The sequence below is a fragment of the Sinocyclocheilus rhinocerous genome, unplaced genomic scaffold (assembly GCF_001515625.1).
Source record: "Sinocyclocheilus rhinocerous isolate Xijiao unplaced genomic scaffold, SAMN03320098_v1.1 scaffold208, whole genome shotgun sequence".
NCBI classification, from domain to species: domain Eukaryota; kingdom Metazoa; phylum Chordata; class Actinopteri; order Cypriniformes; family Cyprinidae; genus Sinocyclocheilus; species Sinocyclocheilus rhinocerous.
This window is the reverse complement of record NW_015650085.1, coordinates 872,725-889,424: the sequence shown is the minus strand read 5'-3', so window position 1 is coordinate 889,424 and position 16,700 is coordinate 872,725. Positions and strand designations below refer to the sequence as shown.

At 36.3% G+C, this 16,700-nt stretch overlaps 1 protein-coding gene across 1 annotated transcript; it reads left to right on the top strand.

Annotated features, from left to right (window-relative positions):
• The first annotated feature begins 2,114 nt into the window (after positions 1–2,114).
• Positions 2,115–15,079, top strand: znf800b (zinc finger protein 800b). Its single transcript, XM_016516500.1, has 6 exons — positions 2,115–2,355; positions 5,577–5,697; positions 9,244–9,339; positions 9,525–9,668; positions 10,199–11,462; positions 14,124–15,079. Coding segments are annotated over exons 2-6 (1,602 nt in total). The 5' UTR covers positions 2,115–2,355; positions 5,577–5,600; the 3' UTR covers positions 14,125–15,079.
• The last annotated feature ends 1,621 nt before the right edge of the window (positions 15,080–16,700 follow it).

Sequence of the window (16,700 nt, the reverse complement as noted above, 5' to 3'; positions counted from 1 at the left end):
AATTTTTTTTAATTTTATAATTTTTTTTTATTATGGAAGCCCATTTCCTTCACAGAATAAAAATTTAAAAAGGTAATTGTGACTTTTTATCTCACAATTCTGAGAAAAATGTCGGAATTGTGAGAGAAAACTCACAATATTATTTGCTTTATTTTTTATTTATTTTGTAGTTTTCAATTTTGTTTTTTTGGTTTGCATTTTATTATTGTATTCATCGTTTTTTATTTTATTATTATTATTATTATTATTTTTCAGTAGCTTGATGGCTGATTTTACAAGGAATGGAGTGAGAGATTCCAATCATCATTGGTTTCATTTGAATAATTGTATATTGTAAGCTACATTTCCGGTTACACATTGAACTCAGTATCACATAAAGTGTTTTCTGTGAAAGACACACGGCTTGCTTCCATGTCAAGGAAAATGCCTGAAGCAATATGAATCAATTCTGTAATGTTCTCCATTCTGTTCAGTTCGTCTACTGATATGTATTGTTGCATGTGTGCATATTACTACTTTGCCATTATAAGTGAATGTCATTGCTAACTAGATGGTTTGTCATAACACTGCACAAGCAGCCCTGTTAATGAGCTTATTCCCAACCACATCTCCTGTCCACTTTTTCTCTAACAGATGCATATGTTGTAGATGTATTATAGCCACACCTTCAGTGCTTCAACGTGACCCAGCCATAACAATTGTAAAGATTTCAAAGGCCTTATTTTTATACCTGGACTATTCGTACAGAATCTCTAAATCTGACATAAGAGGTGTTAATAGGCGTTTATCTCATTCCTAAGACGAGCTCCTGTGTCCTTTATAAGGTTTGTGTCCTGTTGGCCCATGTGTTCTCAATGATATAGATGTGTATTTTCAGGTTTGATCATATTTTGCATTTCAGCTGTTACAGAAATACATTTTTCTTACCTGTGCTTGATTGTGTTCTTGATTTGCATTAGTGTTTATATATTTAGTGTTTATTCTTACAGAAGTATCTATCTATCTATCTATCTATCTATCTATCCAATCAGTTTTGCAGCCTGTGTTAAAGGATTTTGGCGCGCGAATCTCGGGTGACGGTATCCTAGCAACGCAACTACCCGGCACCTGAGGTCAGGTCAGGAAAAGTTCACTTAGCTTAATGATTTCATATTTTTACATTATATTAATCTACGATCTCGGATCCGATTAATGTACATCTAAATATTGGTCATTGCTATCTATTTTATCTGTGAGAAGCTTCATAAAAAAACATCCTAGTATTAATATAAATATCGATAGTACAGTATGTAATTAATTAGCTTAGCTAAAATGTTATAGCAGTCATATAATCGTACATCTAAATATTGGTCATTGCTATCTATTTTATCTGTGAGAAGCTTCATAAAAAAACATCCTAGTATTAATATTATAAATATCGATAGTACAGTATGTAATTAATTAGCTTAGCTAAAATGTTATAGCAGTCATATAATCTTACTGAAATAATTTATACAAATTTATGGAAGATATGCATTTCAGGAAAATCTTATAAATGTAAATGTATTCACATTTAAAACGTATTTTAATCAACTATTATAAACAATTTTAAGTACATTTATTTGCTTTGACATTTGCGTGATAGTGATTTATTGTAATATTAATTATATAGTAGTTATTAATATATTGTTATTATATCGATACTATGTAATTAATAGACGTCATAAAAGTCTTTGAAATAATTTATATACATATTCATGGAAGAAATGCATTTCAGAAGATCATAAAAATGTAAATGTATTTACAGACATAAACAGTGTAGTATGTATTTTAATTAACTTTATATTTTATTAACTTTAACATGTATTTTAATGGACTATTGTAATCATAAAAAATAAATGTGATAAAAATGTAATTTAAAAAAAAGGTATAGAGTGAACAAGCTTGTTTAAGTATAAAACTACCTTTTTGAGTTTATTAGAATGACCACCTAAAGAGTTTATGCGCGTGCATAAAAAATTAACTACTTTCAAAAATGTCGTTTTTTTTTAGAAACGTACATTTTAAGTAAATTTATTTGCATTGGCATTTGCATGAGAGTCAAAGCTATTTACTGTAAATGCATTAGTCCCCTGGATCCACTTAAGTTTAAATGTCTTTATTGGCGATAGTTACGCGATTCGAACACCTAAGCTCTCAGACCGGCCCGGATCTCGGCACTAGGTCACGGCACCCTGACAGATCTCCAGTGTTTGCTCAGTAGGGCACGTGCGTGTGGTGGAGAGTCACATTCATGCGCGCGGAGGCGTCACACACCATCCAAGAGCTCATAGAGTCAAAGTCGAGGTATCTTCCGGGAATCCGCGGATTATTTCGGTAAGAACGACCAGAAGCTTCATTTTAGACTCGCAACCTTTGGCGAAGCGTTTTGAACGCGTAAAAGCGTCGCGTTTCCTCCCCGAACGCGGTTGTTTTTGCAGAAAATGGCGTCATGGTTTTGTTGTTCAGTCTGTGGATGGTGAAGAGACGGCTCGGTTTCGATTCCGCACATCATTAGAAGGCCTTTAGATGGATTATTAGATGCGGATGCCTGCTGTTAACAACATTAGCTGTGTTTTGTGGTCATTTTCATCATTTGTGAGGCAGGAGAGCGCGCGCAATGGCGCAAGGCTCTCCGGCGCTGCGCGCAACGACGAGCAAAGCGCAACGGTTCGTAACTCACGCAGGTTCGGTTCTGCTCGTTTGGGTGTCGATGGATTGTAAAGTTTATTTTGCGTGTTTGACGACGTCTTTTATCCTTTCTCGTATGCGTCATCGCCCTTCGTGGTTTTAAAACGCATTGTAAGTGCTTCTTCCTTGTCTAGTTCTTTCGCGTGAACTTTGGTAGTTTCAATGCATTTGTGGATGAGGTGTAAAAATACTGAAAAATAAGGCTCAAGTGAAAGTTTGCATACTGTGACAACATTTTACTCAATCAAAGGCCGGAGTATCGAGCACAAACATACTTGAGTGGGAGTAATAAAAAGTTTCCACATGAAATAAGTTGTTTTAGAAGTGAGTTTAATGCTTTGTAAATCAACTTGTTTAGTCTCAGTTTCTCAGTGTCCTCACTATGTGGAGTTCTGGGACAAACCAGATGCCAAATGGTAAATGAAAACAGCATTAAACCCACCAGCAGCTGATTTTATTGGTGTTTGACATTTGAATACAGTTGTTTATAGACTGATTGTCAGCTGTGTTCACACTTAAGATCTTCAGCAAGGTGTCCTCAAGTATTGTCATTTAAATCTAAGACTACACTGTACATATCCTTCAAAATCATACTTATAAGTATAGTAATGAAGAACAACTTTTTAGTATTTTACACTCATGAGTTTTGGGACTGACAGTATGTAAGTTTTCAGGAGATTTTGGACATTATGTGATTACAAGTTAGTAAATATTCAGATGTAAAGTGACTCATAATGTGCTTTGTGTGATGTCATAATCATGAGACTCACTTTATTATATTATATTAAAATGTCATAATATTTAAGTATGCTTGAACTTTGTGAAGCTATCAAGTTGGACTTGATAAGCTAGCTGCCAATGCATTTTTTAACTAATTTTATTGACAAAGTAGAGTTTTTATAACAAAACAATTTTTTAAAATAAACAAAACACTTACATATCATAATAGGTTAAAAATACACTAGAAATAAGAAATAAATTAGAAAAGAAAACTAACAGCAAGTGTTAGATTAGCATCTAATTCAAAAACATTAAAGGAAAGTAAATAAATAAAATTTAAGGTGCAGTTGCAAGGACCAATGATTTTTGATGTTATAAAAGTAACTTTTTTTTTTTTTTTTGTAAAAAAATTTTAGGAAAACATATGGATATTGTATGTATACCCTAACAATATAACTGCTTCTATTTTATTACACTCGATTATCTAATCAAAATAACAAAATATGTTAGTCGCACACCAGGTAGAAGCGCAGCGCCGCTTCACGTCTAGGTTTAGTTTACTTCAAGAATGATCAAAAAGCAGCATAGATGAGTTTGAAATTTGGTGTTTAAAAAAAAACAGGGCAAACGGAAAGAGAAAGCACGATTTATATTATAGCTCTGAAGCATACAGACTTTATTAGAGCCACAGAAAGACAAACGTTTTGCTGAAAAATGCACAATACACAATTTTACAGCCTAGGGTGAAGTCATTATGTAGTCATTAAGTCAAACATCTGGATATCAAACATATTTATTCTGTCTCTTTTTGCAAAACATTTAGTTGCAGCTGAATATCATGAACAAAAATCAGCAGGCTACATAAAAACTGGACTCGATTAAAGGGGTCATATGATGCGATTTCAAGTTTTCCTTTCTCTTTGGAGTGTTACAAGCTGATTGTGCATAGATAAGATCCCTGAAGTTGCAAAGACTAAAGTCTCAAAACCAAAGAGATATTCTTTATCAAAGTTAAGACTCTGCCACAGAGCAGACTGCACTTGTCTGAAGGAGGGACTTTGTAGAAAACGAAGCGTTTGAGAGAGGCGGGGCATAGAGGACCTACAATAATGTACAGTATTTGAAAAATAATGTTTTTTGAACATTAAAGCATGTCAACATATTCTGTTACACCAAATACACAAAATAATGATCTATAAAAAAGCATCATATGACCCCTTTAAGAGCTGTTTGTGTGCAAAATAGAGTTGCACGATTCTGGATAAATTGAGACCTTTTCTTTTTTTTAAATGGAGGTTGTGGTTCTCTCACGATTCTGAAGAAAAAAAAGCATTAGACAACTAAACAAAATCACATGTAATTTGGAATGAATGATTCAATGACTCACTTAAGATTTACTTGTTTCATTACTTGATGAATCAGTGTTTTTGAATGAATCTCTTGAATGAATGATTCAAAGACAAATGTGACCCTGGACCACAAAACCAGTCTTAAGTCGCTGGGGTATATTTGTAGCAATAGCCAAAAATACATTGTATGGGTCAAAATTATTGATTTTTCTTTTATGCCAAAAATCATTAGAACATTAAGTAAAGATCATGTTCCATAAAGATATTTTGTAAATTTCCTACTGCAAATATATCAAAACTTAAATTTTGGTTATTAATATGCATTGCTAAGAACTTCATTTGGACAACTTTAAAGGCGATTTTCTCAATATTTTGATTTTTTTTTTGCACCCTCAGATTCCAGATTTTCAAATAGTTGTATCTCGGCCAAATATTGTCCTGTCCTAACAAACCATACATCAATGGAAAGCTTATTTATTCAGCTTTGTATAAATATCAATTTCAAAAAATTGACCCTTATGACTGGTTTTGTGGTCCAGGGTCACAAATAAATTTTTAACAGCCCCTTTTCGCCACCTACTGGTGTACAACGTAATCGATAAATCTTTATTTGAAGTGTCAAATTACTTTCAAAAGATGATTTACTCTATTTTGATTGCTACCGTAAATTGTAGTGACATAAAAATAAGCTACATTTAAAGGTTTTTGATTATATATCATGCTGTAAAAGCTCTCTGCAGTAACGTTTCGGGTTTGGCGTCACTGTTTATTGCTCTACTGTTCTCTCTATCTCCACAGGGATACATTTGAAGTGTTTTAAAGATGGAGGAAACCCCAGCCAATGAGAAGTCTTGTCAGACAGATGAACTCACAGGTGAGGCCGTTGTGCCCGGGCCTGACCATGCGAGCAAGACGCTAGGTAATCTTCTGCTTTTTTTTCCTGTTTATTGAATCTTAAATGAATACTACATGTAAATGAAGTCAATGACACGCATCTTGACCAATGGGATCCATTCTGACCGGTTCATATGAATGGACATAATCCGAAGAAGAGTAAATGCATTTTAAAAGCAGCCCATCGGCTCTGATCCTTCCCTATTAGAGGATTACAGCAAATTCCTCCATGGCCTGCTATTCTCCCTCACTCAGTAGGGGTCACTAGAGTCTGTGACCCTTACAGAGGAGAGGTCACGGCCCTCCCCCTCAGCCTTAAATAAATGTACACACATACGTAAACTAGCGTGAATTGGTAACTCACACTTCAGGCTTTTTATCAAGTAGTGATCAGCTCCTTATTAAGGACTGTCAAAATGGCTGAAAAACTAAATTCGAATTTTGTAGGGAGAGGTCACGGCCCTCCCCCTCAGCCTTAAATAAATGTACACACATACGTAAACTAGCGTGAATTGGTAACTCACACTTCAGGCTTTTTTATCAAGTAGTGATCAGCTCCTTATTAAGGACTGTCAAAATGGCTGAAAAACTAAATTCGAATTTTGTAGTTAAATATTATCAAAATTCGAATTATATTCGAATTTAAAATGCATAATTTCAGTTAAGGTTACGAAAAGCTTTTGCAGTGGGATGGGGAAAAAACCCCACCATAAAGTCTCAAGATATGTTTTTTTCATTAATTTTACATGGCTTTCTAAACATGCAGCTCTTTTGAGTGGCTTCAACTGGATAGGCTAACAAAAACATTAACACTTACATCGTCATCGCATCTCGTGCGCCACTGATAAGGCTGCCTCCTTAACGCACACCTAAAATTCGAATGCAACGATTTTGCATTCGAATGTGGATTTTTATTTTAAATTCGACGAATATTTGAAATTCGATTTATTTTTTTACAGCCCTACTCCTTATAAATTTGTGTTTATAAAGATTTCTATGATGTTTATAATTGTAGTATGATGCTGAACTGGGCTGTGTGAAGAAATCAAAGTGTTTGTGTGGGGATGGTGACTGAAGCATTGATTGAGCTGCTCATCACAGGGGGCGTGGCCTCTTGACCTCCCAGTATAATGTTTTGCCACATTATACTGGAAGATCAAGAGGCCACGCCCCCTGTGATGAGGGGTGGGTTCAGGGGAGGGGCTTGAGGTTTGTGTGAAAGTGATGGCATGTAGCAGTTTTACTTCCTGTTCACGTTACTTTTTCATGCTTTGTTTTTACTAATGATAGAAATGAATTAAACTCTCTTATATGCTTTGAAGAGAGTGCATTCCTTTCAATTTCAACATTAATTTTGAGCATACAAAAAAAATATGAATAAACCTATTCTATATTATAACAAAGAAAAATAAACTTGTTTTTCCCTTTTTCCCTATCCCATTTGTGTATTTTTCCTTTCATATTTCCAGTTTGGTGATCTCAGCAGTGTTATTTTAGTATTATTTATATACTATTATAGCCTTTATTAATATTTTTTATTTAAGCTTTTATTCTTATATTTGCATATTTTGTAGACATTTTATTACATTTTTGAGTAATTTTTATGTGCTTTTGTCATCTTCGTTCTTATTATCTGTTGTTTTTATTTCAGTTTGCATTTTAGTTTTAGTAATTTGTGCTTTTGTCATTTTTATTAGTTGTTTTTATTTTTTTGAATTGGCTTTTATATTTTCAGTTTTCATTTTAATTTTAGTTTAAGTTTCAGTCATTTTTTTTTTTAATATTTTGAATTAACTTTGGTTTTATAGTTTAATTTTTCATTTCAGTTTTATTAATGTATGTGCTTTTGTCTTTTTATTAGACTTAACATTTTTTTCATATTCTGAATTCTGAATTTTTTTAGTTCTCATTTTAATTTTAGCTTAGTTTTTAGTCATATTAGCTTTTATTTTTATATTTTCAGTTTTCATTTTAATTTAAGTTTTGGTAGTTTTTCTTATATGCCTTTATCATTTTTATTAGTTTTGTCATATTTCTATATAGCTTTAATTTATTTTTATTCCAGTTTTGGTTTTAGTAATTTTAGTACTTAAAAGCATTTTTATTTTAATTAGTTGCCAAGGTAAAGTTTATCAACTCTTATATATATTTTATTTCTGATAAATTTGCCATGAAATTGCCAAAAAAAATTAATATTTTTTAACGCATTCATGTACTACTATCTGCCAACTAGTGAATAAATCAAGATTTATTTACCAAAAAAAAATCTCTCATCTGACACTTGACTCTTGTGAACAGACGAATAGACCATCACACCAACCCTTTATAATGCAAACATCAGTCAGCAGTGTTCAACAGCAGAGCCCTAGATTGATTCTGAGTGTGTGTAGGTGTGTGTTGACTGCCATCTCCTCACCTAGCCGTCCTGACATTGGCAAATTTCAGGCCGTTCCTCTAGGAAATTCCCTCATACAGTCATAAAACACCTCAAATATAAGTCGAGTCTCTGAGGACCGCTGTAAACACACCACTGGGCTCTGGGCTGGTCCGGCCATAAATTCACCAAAATCCCCATCATCGATCTCCGACTGATTTGGGCACTTTATCCACAGCTGTGTACATGCCCCGTATCTTCACACACGATTGATTTTTCACCTCCTCACGTAGTGAAGAGTTATTGTCTCCCACTGCGGATCTGTTCCCATGTAGCTCTGGTGATGGAAAATGCTCTTTTAGAGTCGTTTTAGATAATCGGATATGTAATATTTCTAGATTTTGAAGGAAATATAAGTGGTTTTGCTTGGTCAAACTCCTCGCCTATAGTGTTTGTTCAGATCCATAACCTTAAGTATGAGCAATAATAATACTAGTGATATTTGCTACTGCAAACTCCACTAATAAAAGTCCTTTCTGTAATAGTCTCCACAAACTAGAGCTTCATTAATCACCACCTTGAAATATTGGCATACGTAACCCGAACAGAAGAGATATTATCCCATTTATCCAGTGGAAAAATGGAGATGTGTATTAAATCAAAGCTTTTGTTTCAGAGCCAGACGTTTTCGTAAATACTCATCTAGACAGTCGCAGGCAGCGGCCATCAATAATGCAAACTTTAATAAAGTCTCATTTAGAAAGCACAAGCTGAACCTCTGAATGGATGGCGAGTTCTGCCATCCAAAACATACTGGCATGAGCACAGCAGACCAGACTTCAGATCATCATTTCTGTGTAATGAGTTTGTCTGGAGAGGATTATTCAAAGAGATTCACCCTGACGGACTGTCATAAGTGTTAATAAGAGAGATAAGCAGCATTATAACTGAGGTACATGATTAATTGGATGAGTTTTCTGTGATGCAAAGGAAAAACCTTCAGTATGAGCCTTTAGAAATGAGCCATTTTTCTCAGGTGTGAATATACTGGAGTTTAGAATGATGCTTTATGCCTTTGCTGTATTTACAGCAACAAATCTATTGGTTTAAAACTGTTCGGAACATTTCAAAGTGTAGTATGCATATTGTAAATAATTCATTGATATATTGTAAGAATACACTGTTTGTCTGTTGCAGTCTATTCCACAGAACCTGGAGATCCTCCTCTGCTACAAACACCGCTGCTCACCTCCAAATCTGGCATCCAGCAGATCATTGAATGTTTCCACACAGGTGCTGTGTCTGTTCACAATGTGCTACCTATCCTCTGTTTCCTCTCTTTATGATCATAGTTGACCGAACAGTTAGAATGAAATGTAAACTATGTGGAGAATTTCAGCCCCGATGTCACAAGCATTGTCTGAGCCAACACAGAAACTCAACGAGTCCTATCACTGCCCTCTTGCGCTTATTTGCAGGTACTACACAGCTGAAACACATTCTCCTCAAAGAGGTGGACACAATCTTTGAATGTAAACTCTGCCGCAGTCTCTTCCGTGGCCTTCCCAATCTGATCAAACACAAGGAAATGTATTGTTTCACTCGAATGCCTGAACCTGATGGTTAGTATAGCACTGCATTTCTACTTTTCATTCTCTCCTAAAAGACCAGTGTTGAGTTTACCCTGAGTATTTTTCATTGACATATGGCAATAAAGCGTAATTGATGATTGGTGACTGCTGTTCTGCCTGTTTTATTTATTTTCACCACCTAAACTGATTTGGGGATTTAGGAAAAGCCTTTAAAGCCAGCTTAACTCTCACAGCTTGCAATTTATTTGGCATTATTTTCCACGGAACTCAACTTTATATTGATAGTTAAGGTTTCTTTAATAAACCGATAGTGTTTAAGCTACTGTACCTTTAAGACTTCTTCTATATGTAAGTTTGATTGGTTAATCTATGCATGCTAACATATTTCTCACTGCCATTAATCAGTCATAACTGATTTATCAATGACCCATTGTTTCATCAAATGGTCTGGGTGGATATGGTACACTTCAAAATCAAAAAAACAAAAAATAAAATCAAAAAAGGAAATGCAATTTTTCTATAAAATAGAAACTTTAACTAAGGTCTACTTCTGGTTCCAGACCCATCTGGAGTTAACAAGAAGAGCATAAAAGAACTTCTCGAAGCTATCTATCCCTGCTGTGATAAAGAGGAATATGTACTGAAACTGGAGCCCATTGCTGGCAACCACAATGCTGTGTACCAGTACCTGTCCAAAGAAGACGACCTGCCACCTTCATCTCGACGCTCCAACCACATGGCCACAGACAGCTGGACACACTACCACTCCAACAGCCAGGAACCGTACATGGAGGAGGTCCGGTTGGAAGAAGAGGATAACAATAGCATTGATGAGGAAGATGAGAGAGAGAACATGGACAAGGGAGAGGAAGATGCGGAAGAAAACAAGGGGCATCAGCATAGTGAAGAACCTGAGGAGCCAACAGAAGAAGCAGGTGACAAAGACCTGGCCTCCTGCAAATGCCTTCTCTGCAACAGGACATACAGGGTTCGAGGTCACCTTAGGAGGCACCTACGGACTGTTCACAAGATTGTATCTTCTGGTTCCACAACCAACTCCAGTGATTCCACATGCAGCTCCAAGAAAATGCCCAATGGTAAAGTTCCAGACAATCCCAACACTAGTCCGAGCTCTTCCTCTGACTCCCAGAGCCAGAAAAGTCCCAAGGAGGACAAAGTCCCATCCAAGGCTCACTTCTCCGTAGGTTTTGACTTTAAGGCACGCTTCTGCAAGCTCTGCAGGCGGACCTTCAGCTCCGTGCAGAACCTGGAGAAACACATTGAGCTGCACACTGATAATGGCACGGACTTCTTTGTCAAGTTTTACTGCTGCCCGCTTTGCCGTTACAAGACGCGCCGCAAGAGGGACGTGCTGCGCCATCTCTCAGAGTTCCACAAGAAGAAGTCCTCCTACCTGAGCAGGATCTCCCAGTCGCTGGAGAGCTACGCTGTCAAGAAGCCAGCGGAGGTCGTGTTGAGCAAAGAAGAGGTGAAAGTTCAAAGTCAACAAGAAGAAGTGAAAGTCCACCACAAGCACATGTCACCATATCTGACACGCAGGAACTTGCCTCCAAAAGCTCCTGGCATAATGGGAAAAAAGACCTTGACGACCGGCAGTAAGAAGCGCCACGACGAGGTGACCCATAACAAAAAATTGAAGCCTAGTAACTCAAAAGGAAGTGCTACCAAGAAATCTCTGCACATGTGCAACGTCTGTGGCCAGAGCTTTAAAAAGACAAGATACCTAGGGTTGCACAAGAGAAGCCACTTGAAATCCGCAACCAGGAGCACATGTATCAGAACAAGATCCAAGGTCATGCTTTGGTGAGTGCATCTGAATCAATACACTACACAAGCTCTGCTTCAAACCCTTGTGAGCTGCCTTGCTGTTTACTTCCTATGAGGTAGCCACCTACTAGGGCACAATAATAATCGAAACGAAAACTTGTAAGTAACTGATGTGGAATGCTCTACAGAGGGATCCAGCTAACGGAACATTCTTAGAACTTTCTGGCAAGGTTCTCCCCAAGGAATGAAAAAAATCTTCTTGCAGTAATGTTAATGGAAGAGTTGTTCAAAGTTTTCATTAATGATCTCAAAACGTTAGCACAAAAACATTATTTATACATAATCCATGGAATGATTCTTCCTGAAATGTTTTAGTTGGATGTTCATCTGACGTTTTATTTAAATATTAGGCTATTTCTTGTTTCAGAATGTTCAGAGAACATTCAAAACTAACATTCCCATGTTTGCAAAATGATAAAGTGCAATGTTACCTTAAAGTGCGTGAACCGGAAGTTGCTGCCGACTTTATTTCAGTGTAGTGACGTATTTCCAGCTGAAACGGAATATTGAATAGAGGGCATGGTTTTATTTTTGCGCTCCTCCTCTCTGTCTCTCACTCATAGCAAACTAACGGTTGGAGGGGTGTGTTTAAGGATATTCTGCCCAAGCCGTCAAACTGACGTAATCACAGAAGGAATGCCATTCCAGAGTGGAAGTAAATGTTCCGATTTTGATTAAAGATTACCAAGATAAACAATTTTTCTCAGCGGATTAACTTGCACGGATGAATTGTTCACATCAAGACTAGCAATGTGCATTAGTAAAGTAAATAAAGTCAATTTTGATTTCATGCGGACTTTAACATTTCCATAACCAAGAAAAATTGTCTATAAAACTTAAAAAAAAAAAAAACGACATTTTGAACATTCAGAGAACGTTTTTTTTTATAACTTAATCAGAACAATAGCAAAACGTTATTAGAACATACTTTTGGGGAGTAACTAATACTCAATACTGTTTCCAGTAGAGTTGGACTTTAGCAAGTTGCTAAGCTAAAAACTACAATTTGGAGCTATACATAGCATACACAAAGTATTATTCACAATACTTTAATGTATTGAATGAAATACTAGTATTTATTGTTGACATTTCTCCTGCATTTTTCACCAACTTATGTTCACTTTTCACTTAGCTCATCGCAATGCATTCTGCAAGATACATGCAGTTCTGGTTTTGAATTTGGCCAAAACATCTAGTCAGCAGTGTTATGCTACCTATCTTTTTAGTCTCAATCTTGATGCTTAATTGGGAGTGAGCTTATGGTGCCTTAAAAGGCTGTCAGTAGGTTGTGTGCAGCTGTTTCCTGTTCTCTGAACTTCGATGGTACAGCAGATGGTGTGTTGTAGCGGGAGAAAGGAATTGTGCTTTGGCTGGCGGATTGCTACCACAGCCTTGCTGTTAATGAATGAGAGAAATCCCAGGGTGGACTTCCTGCACGGAAGAATGAAGCATGGATGCCACAGCAAGGCCCCGGAAATTAGGCCGCCCCGGTCTCACCTCAAGGTTTAAAGAGCCCTTGGGGTGCCAGTTGAGCGGTGAGGGGGGCTTCTTTAAGAAGCAATTAAGATAACTCACCCGTGTCCTTGGAAACAGCGTTCGACTCAGCCGGGCCGTATTAATCATGCCGCTCTGTCACAGGACCAGAGAGACAAGAAAAGCTCTCTGATCTTCAAATAAGGGTGACGGAGTTGCCTTTGGTATCCATGTCCATTTTTTGACTTGATTTTTTTCCCCATTAATGCCCCATTTTCTCCCTGTGGTAGAAGTCTATATGTCACTCTGACAGTTAGCCTTTCTCTTGTTCCTCTGGGTCTTAGTCCTTGTGTTTGTCTCTGGGTTGCAGTAAGTTACATACAGTATAACATGAAAACACATGAAGGCTGGATTACCGCCCGTGTGGCAGTGAGTTACTTAAGTGATAACTGGAGTCTGTGTGTATTGTGCCTGAAAACCGTTCAGCTTCTCAAAGCCATTTGTACCTTATCGTAGAGATGCATGATATATCGGTACCAAATCGGTTATTGACCGATATTATTTTTTAATTATATATATTTTTTTATTTTGCATTTTTACATTTAGATTAAATTACAGTGAGGTAAGTGGAAAGGAAATATTTATAAATAATTTAACAACACTCTTAAATATAATCTTTAGCAAATCTCAAAATGAATATCGGTTTTTAATTCCGTACATTATAATGTTGTGGTACCTAATTTCACTTGTGGAATTTAAAATGTTTAATTTTACTTTTTAATGTTGTTTTTTTATTATTATTATTATTCAGACAAAATAGTATAGAATGTTTAGTGTCTATAATATTAAGTATTTAGCATATCAGCTATTTCTTGGTATAACATTAAAGTAATTATCAGCTTACTGGTATCAGCCAGAATTATAGTAATGGTGCATCTCTACTATAAAATGTCTGCTATATATATTGTGAACTGTTAAAATCCATTTAACTGACCATGAACTCACAAGGTACTCCAAGACACTTTAAAGAATATCATGGTATATGGTACATAATATGGTATTACCATGGTACACGTCTGAGACATCATGATAACTGTCTACAAATCCTTGATAATATTATGATACCATTTTGTGTCTCTTTCTAACTCTTCCTGTCTCTGTTAGATATCTACTGACAGCAAACTGGACTTGCAGCGACTGTGGAAAGACATACTGGACAGTGAGAGTGACAAAGAAAATCTGAACCGTTAACAAAGTAAAAGAAACTGTGCTATACTACAAAAAGGACTTTAAACCATAAGTAGGGTATAAGAAACCCTCAGAAATGCGTTCCATCGTCCCAAACACACATACTGCAGAATGTATGTCAATGTAACGGTACAGTATTTTCAGTGGTGCTCTATTAACCATTTATGAGGGGTTCTGATTACTCTCAGATATAAGAGGAAATATATATGCTTTCCATTCCCCCACTGCCATTTCCATCCAAAACCACGTAGACGATTGTTCCAGGATGCCGTTGTAGTGGGTTTAGCCTCAGGTGGAGCTTCAAGGCACACATGCTCTCAGTGAGAGGGCATTGAACTCCTGCAGACGGCAGCTGAACGTCGGCTATTGACACCCATCAGGCTCATTGGTATTCAGTGCAGTCGTATGGGGTAAGATCTGGATGTCTTTCTTTTCTTTTACTGAGAAAACGGTGGACACCGAAGACCACTGGAACGTCATGAACTCAGATTCTACTTCAGTTATATTAAGGGAACAGGCTCTTTTATGTAGCACATGCTCTGGGGAAGACAACCAGTTGTCCTTGTATGAACTGCAGGTAAATGTTAAACACTTTCTATGAGATCTTTTTAGTTGCCTTTCCGCTGCAGTTCTTTGATTAATTCGTCTCCTATCAGTTTTAGATGATTCTTACGTTATTTTTCACTCCTCGTTTGTCTATTAACATTTTACAGAAAGGTTAACAGGTCTTAACAAGGATTCATTGTGCAAATCTATAGATCCAAGTTTATTTTTTTAGCCTTCTGGAGGCTTGACGGATAAAAGTTGGTAGGAAATTGTATTTCTCATTGTTAAAATGAATGTATTTACCAACAATAAACAGAGGAAATGATTATGTGCATTGTTTTTTTTTTTTTAATAATCTTATGTTATCATATAATAGGATTTCCAAGCCAGGAGATTGTGATGGAACTTGAGGTTTGTGAGTTTTTCTTTTTAATGAAAATACAGTTTTATACATCAAATTATTCTGATTCTATATATAAAATGGCACTTTAAATGTATTATTGATTAGATTTATAGAAAGGCTAAAGATGAATTTGATGAATTTGGATTTTGCTGAGTAGGTTGGTAACCCGTTTCATAATTTGGTGTTTATTTGGTCATAATTAATCAAATGTATTTTTGTATCACTAGAGGGCAACAGTGCACTATTTATAAACTAGCTGTCGAAGTGTATTGCAGCCAAATCTGACATTCCCCAAAATCTGTTTTACCATTTGGAATTACAAGTTCAATTTATTCAGATGTGACTTTGGTTAGTAGCAGATGGTGGATCCAAAATAGCTAAAATAATGACTGAATAAATAGTATTTGCCATTACGCGCTGAAAAGTGTTAGGAACTATTAGTAATTGTTTGCATTCAGACTCGTTGAATTAATACATTGAACTGGATTTTGTCCGTTGAGGTTTAGGATAATTTAGTGTACATCCAAAAAATAAAAGATATCACAATTCGGTAATATTTGACTCGATTAGCTTTCAAAACCGAAGTGTTAATAAGTGCTAATGCAGTTTCTAGATGTAGACGGTCTATTTATTTTAATGCACAATCCAAAATAATATTAGAATCTTCACATTCCTGCGTTTACGCTCTCCCTTATTCCTGCACGTCTGCATCTATTTTTGTGCACAAGAGGGGGGTGTTCCCTTAATCAATCCTGAACGTTCCTGAGAATGTTCCTTCTGAAATGCGAGCATGTTTCATTTAAGATTGCATGTGATGCACGGAAGAGAGAGAGATAGAGGGGGAGAGAGAGTGTGTGTGAGTGAGAGAACAACCACATTCACAGGGAGGATTTTGGGGATGCGCTGTTCATTTCAGCACCACAAACCAGCATCTGAGAGCAGAAAGAAGGTAAGATCTCACATCTACTGCACTTCCATGCTAGTATGCTTTAAATTGTACTCTTATGCTGCAAGTATTACACTATCAATGAAAATACGGTTTGAAATGCTGCTCATGAATATCTTTTGAGTACGAAAAGTATCAGTGATCTAAAAGATAATTGTTTTGTTGTGAAACCTAAACGAATGTTACAGTTGTTTCTGTAGAGCTAGTTTGTGTTTTATATGATGGCAAGTCACTTAAAAGCACTTTTAAGACATTGAGACATTTGTTGCGCGTTCCTGATGTATATAAAGAATTGAACGAGAATGCAGAGGCTGTGTTGATTAGACAGCATGTGAATCATTGCATTGCATGGCATCAAAGGAATGTGCGCAAATGCACACGCATGCATGCTGATTCATACACATGGACTATTGGGTTTGTAGTTTATTTCTCTTATAAATTCAGAATTATCAATCAGAAATGTGCGTGCTTAATGTGTAGGCTGTGAATTTTTGTGAAACGTCTCATGTCTTTCTCATGAGTTGCATACTATAAACTCCAAATTGCACGCGACTGTATGTTTTTGGAGAAGCATACGCTTGTTGTTTTTGTTTTCCCC

What these genes read in the sequence shown, in the direction of transcription:
- znf800b (XM_016516500.1), top strand. Translation starts at nt 5,601, where the DNA reads ATGGAGGAAACCCCAGCCAATGAGAAGTCTTGTCAGACAGATGAACTC. An exon ending in CATTGAATGTTTCCACACAG is followed by an intron (nt 9,340 to 9,524) that starts GTGCTGTGTCTG and finishes GCTTATTTGCAG; the next exon opens with GTACTACACAGCTGAAACAC. An exon ending in TCGAATGCCTGAACCTGATG is followed by an intron (nt 9,669 to 10,198) that starts GTTAGTATAGCA and finishes TTCTGGTTCCAG; the next exon opens with ACCCATCTGGAGTTAACAAG.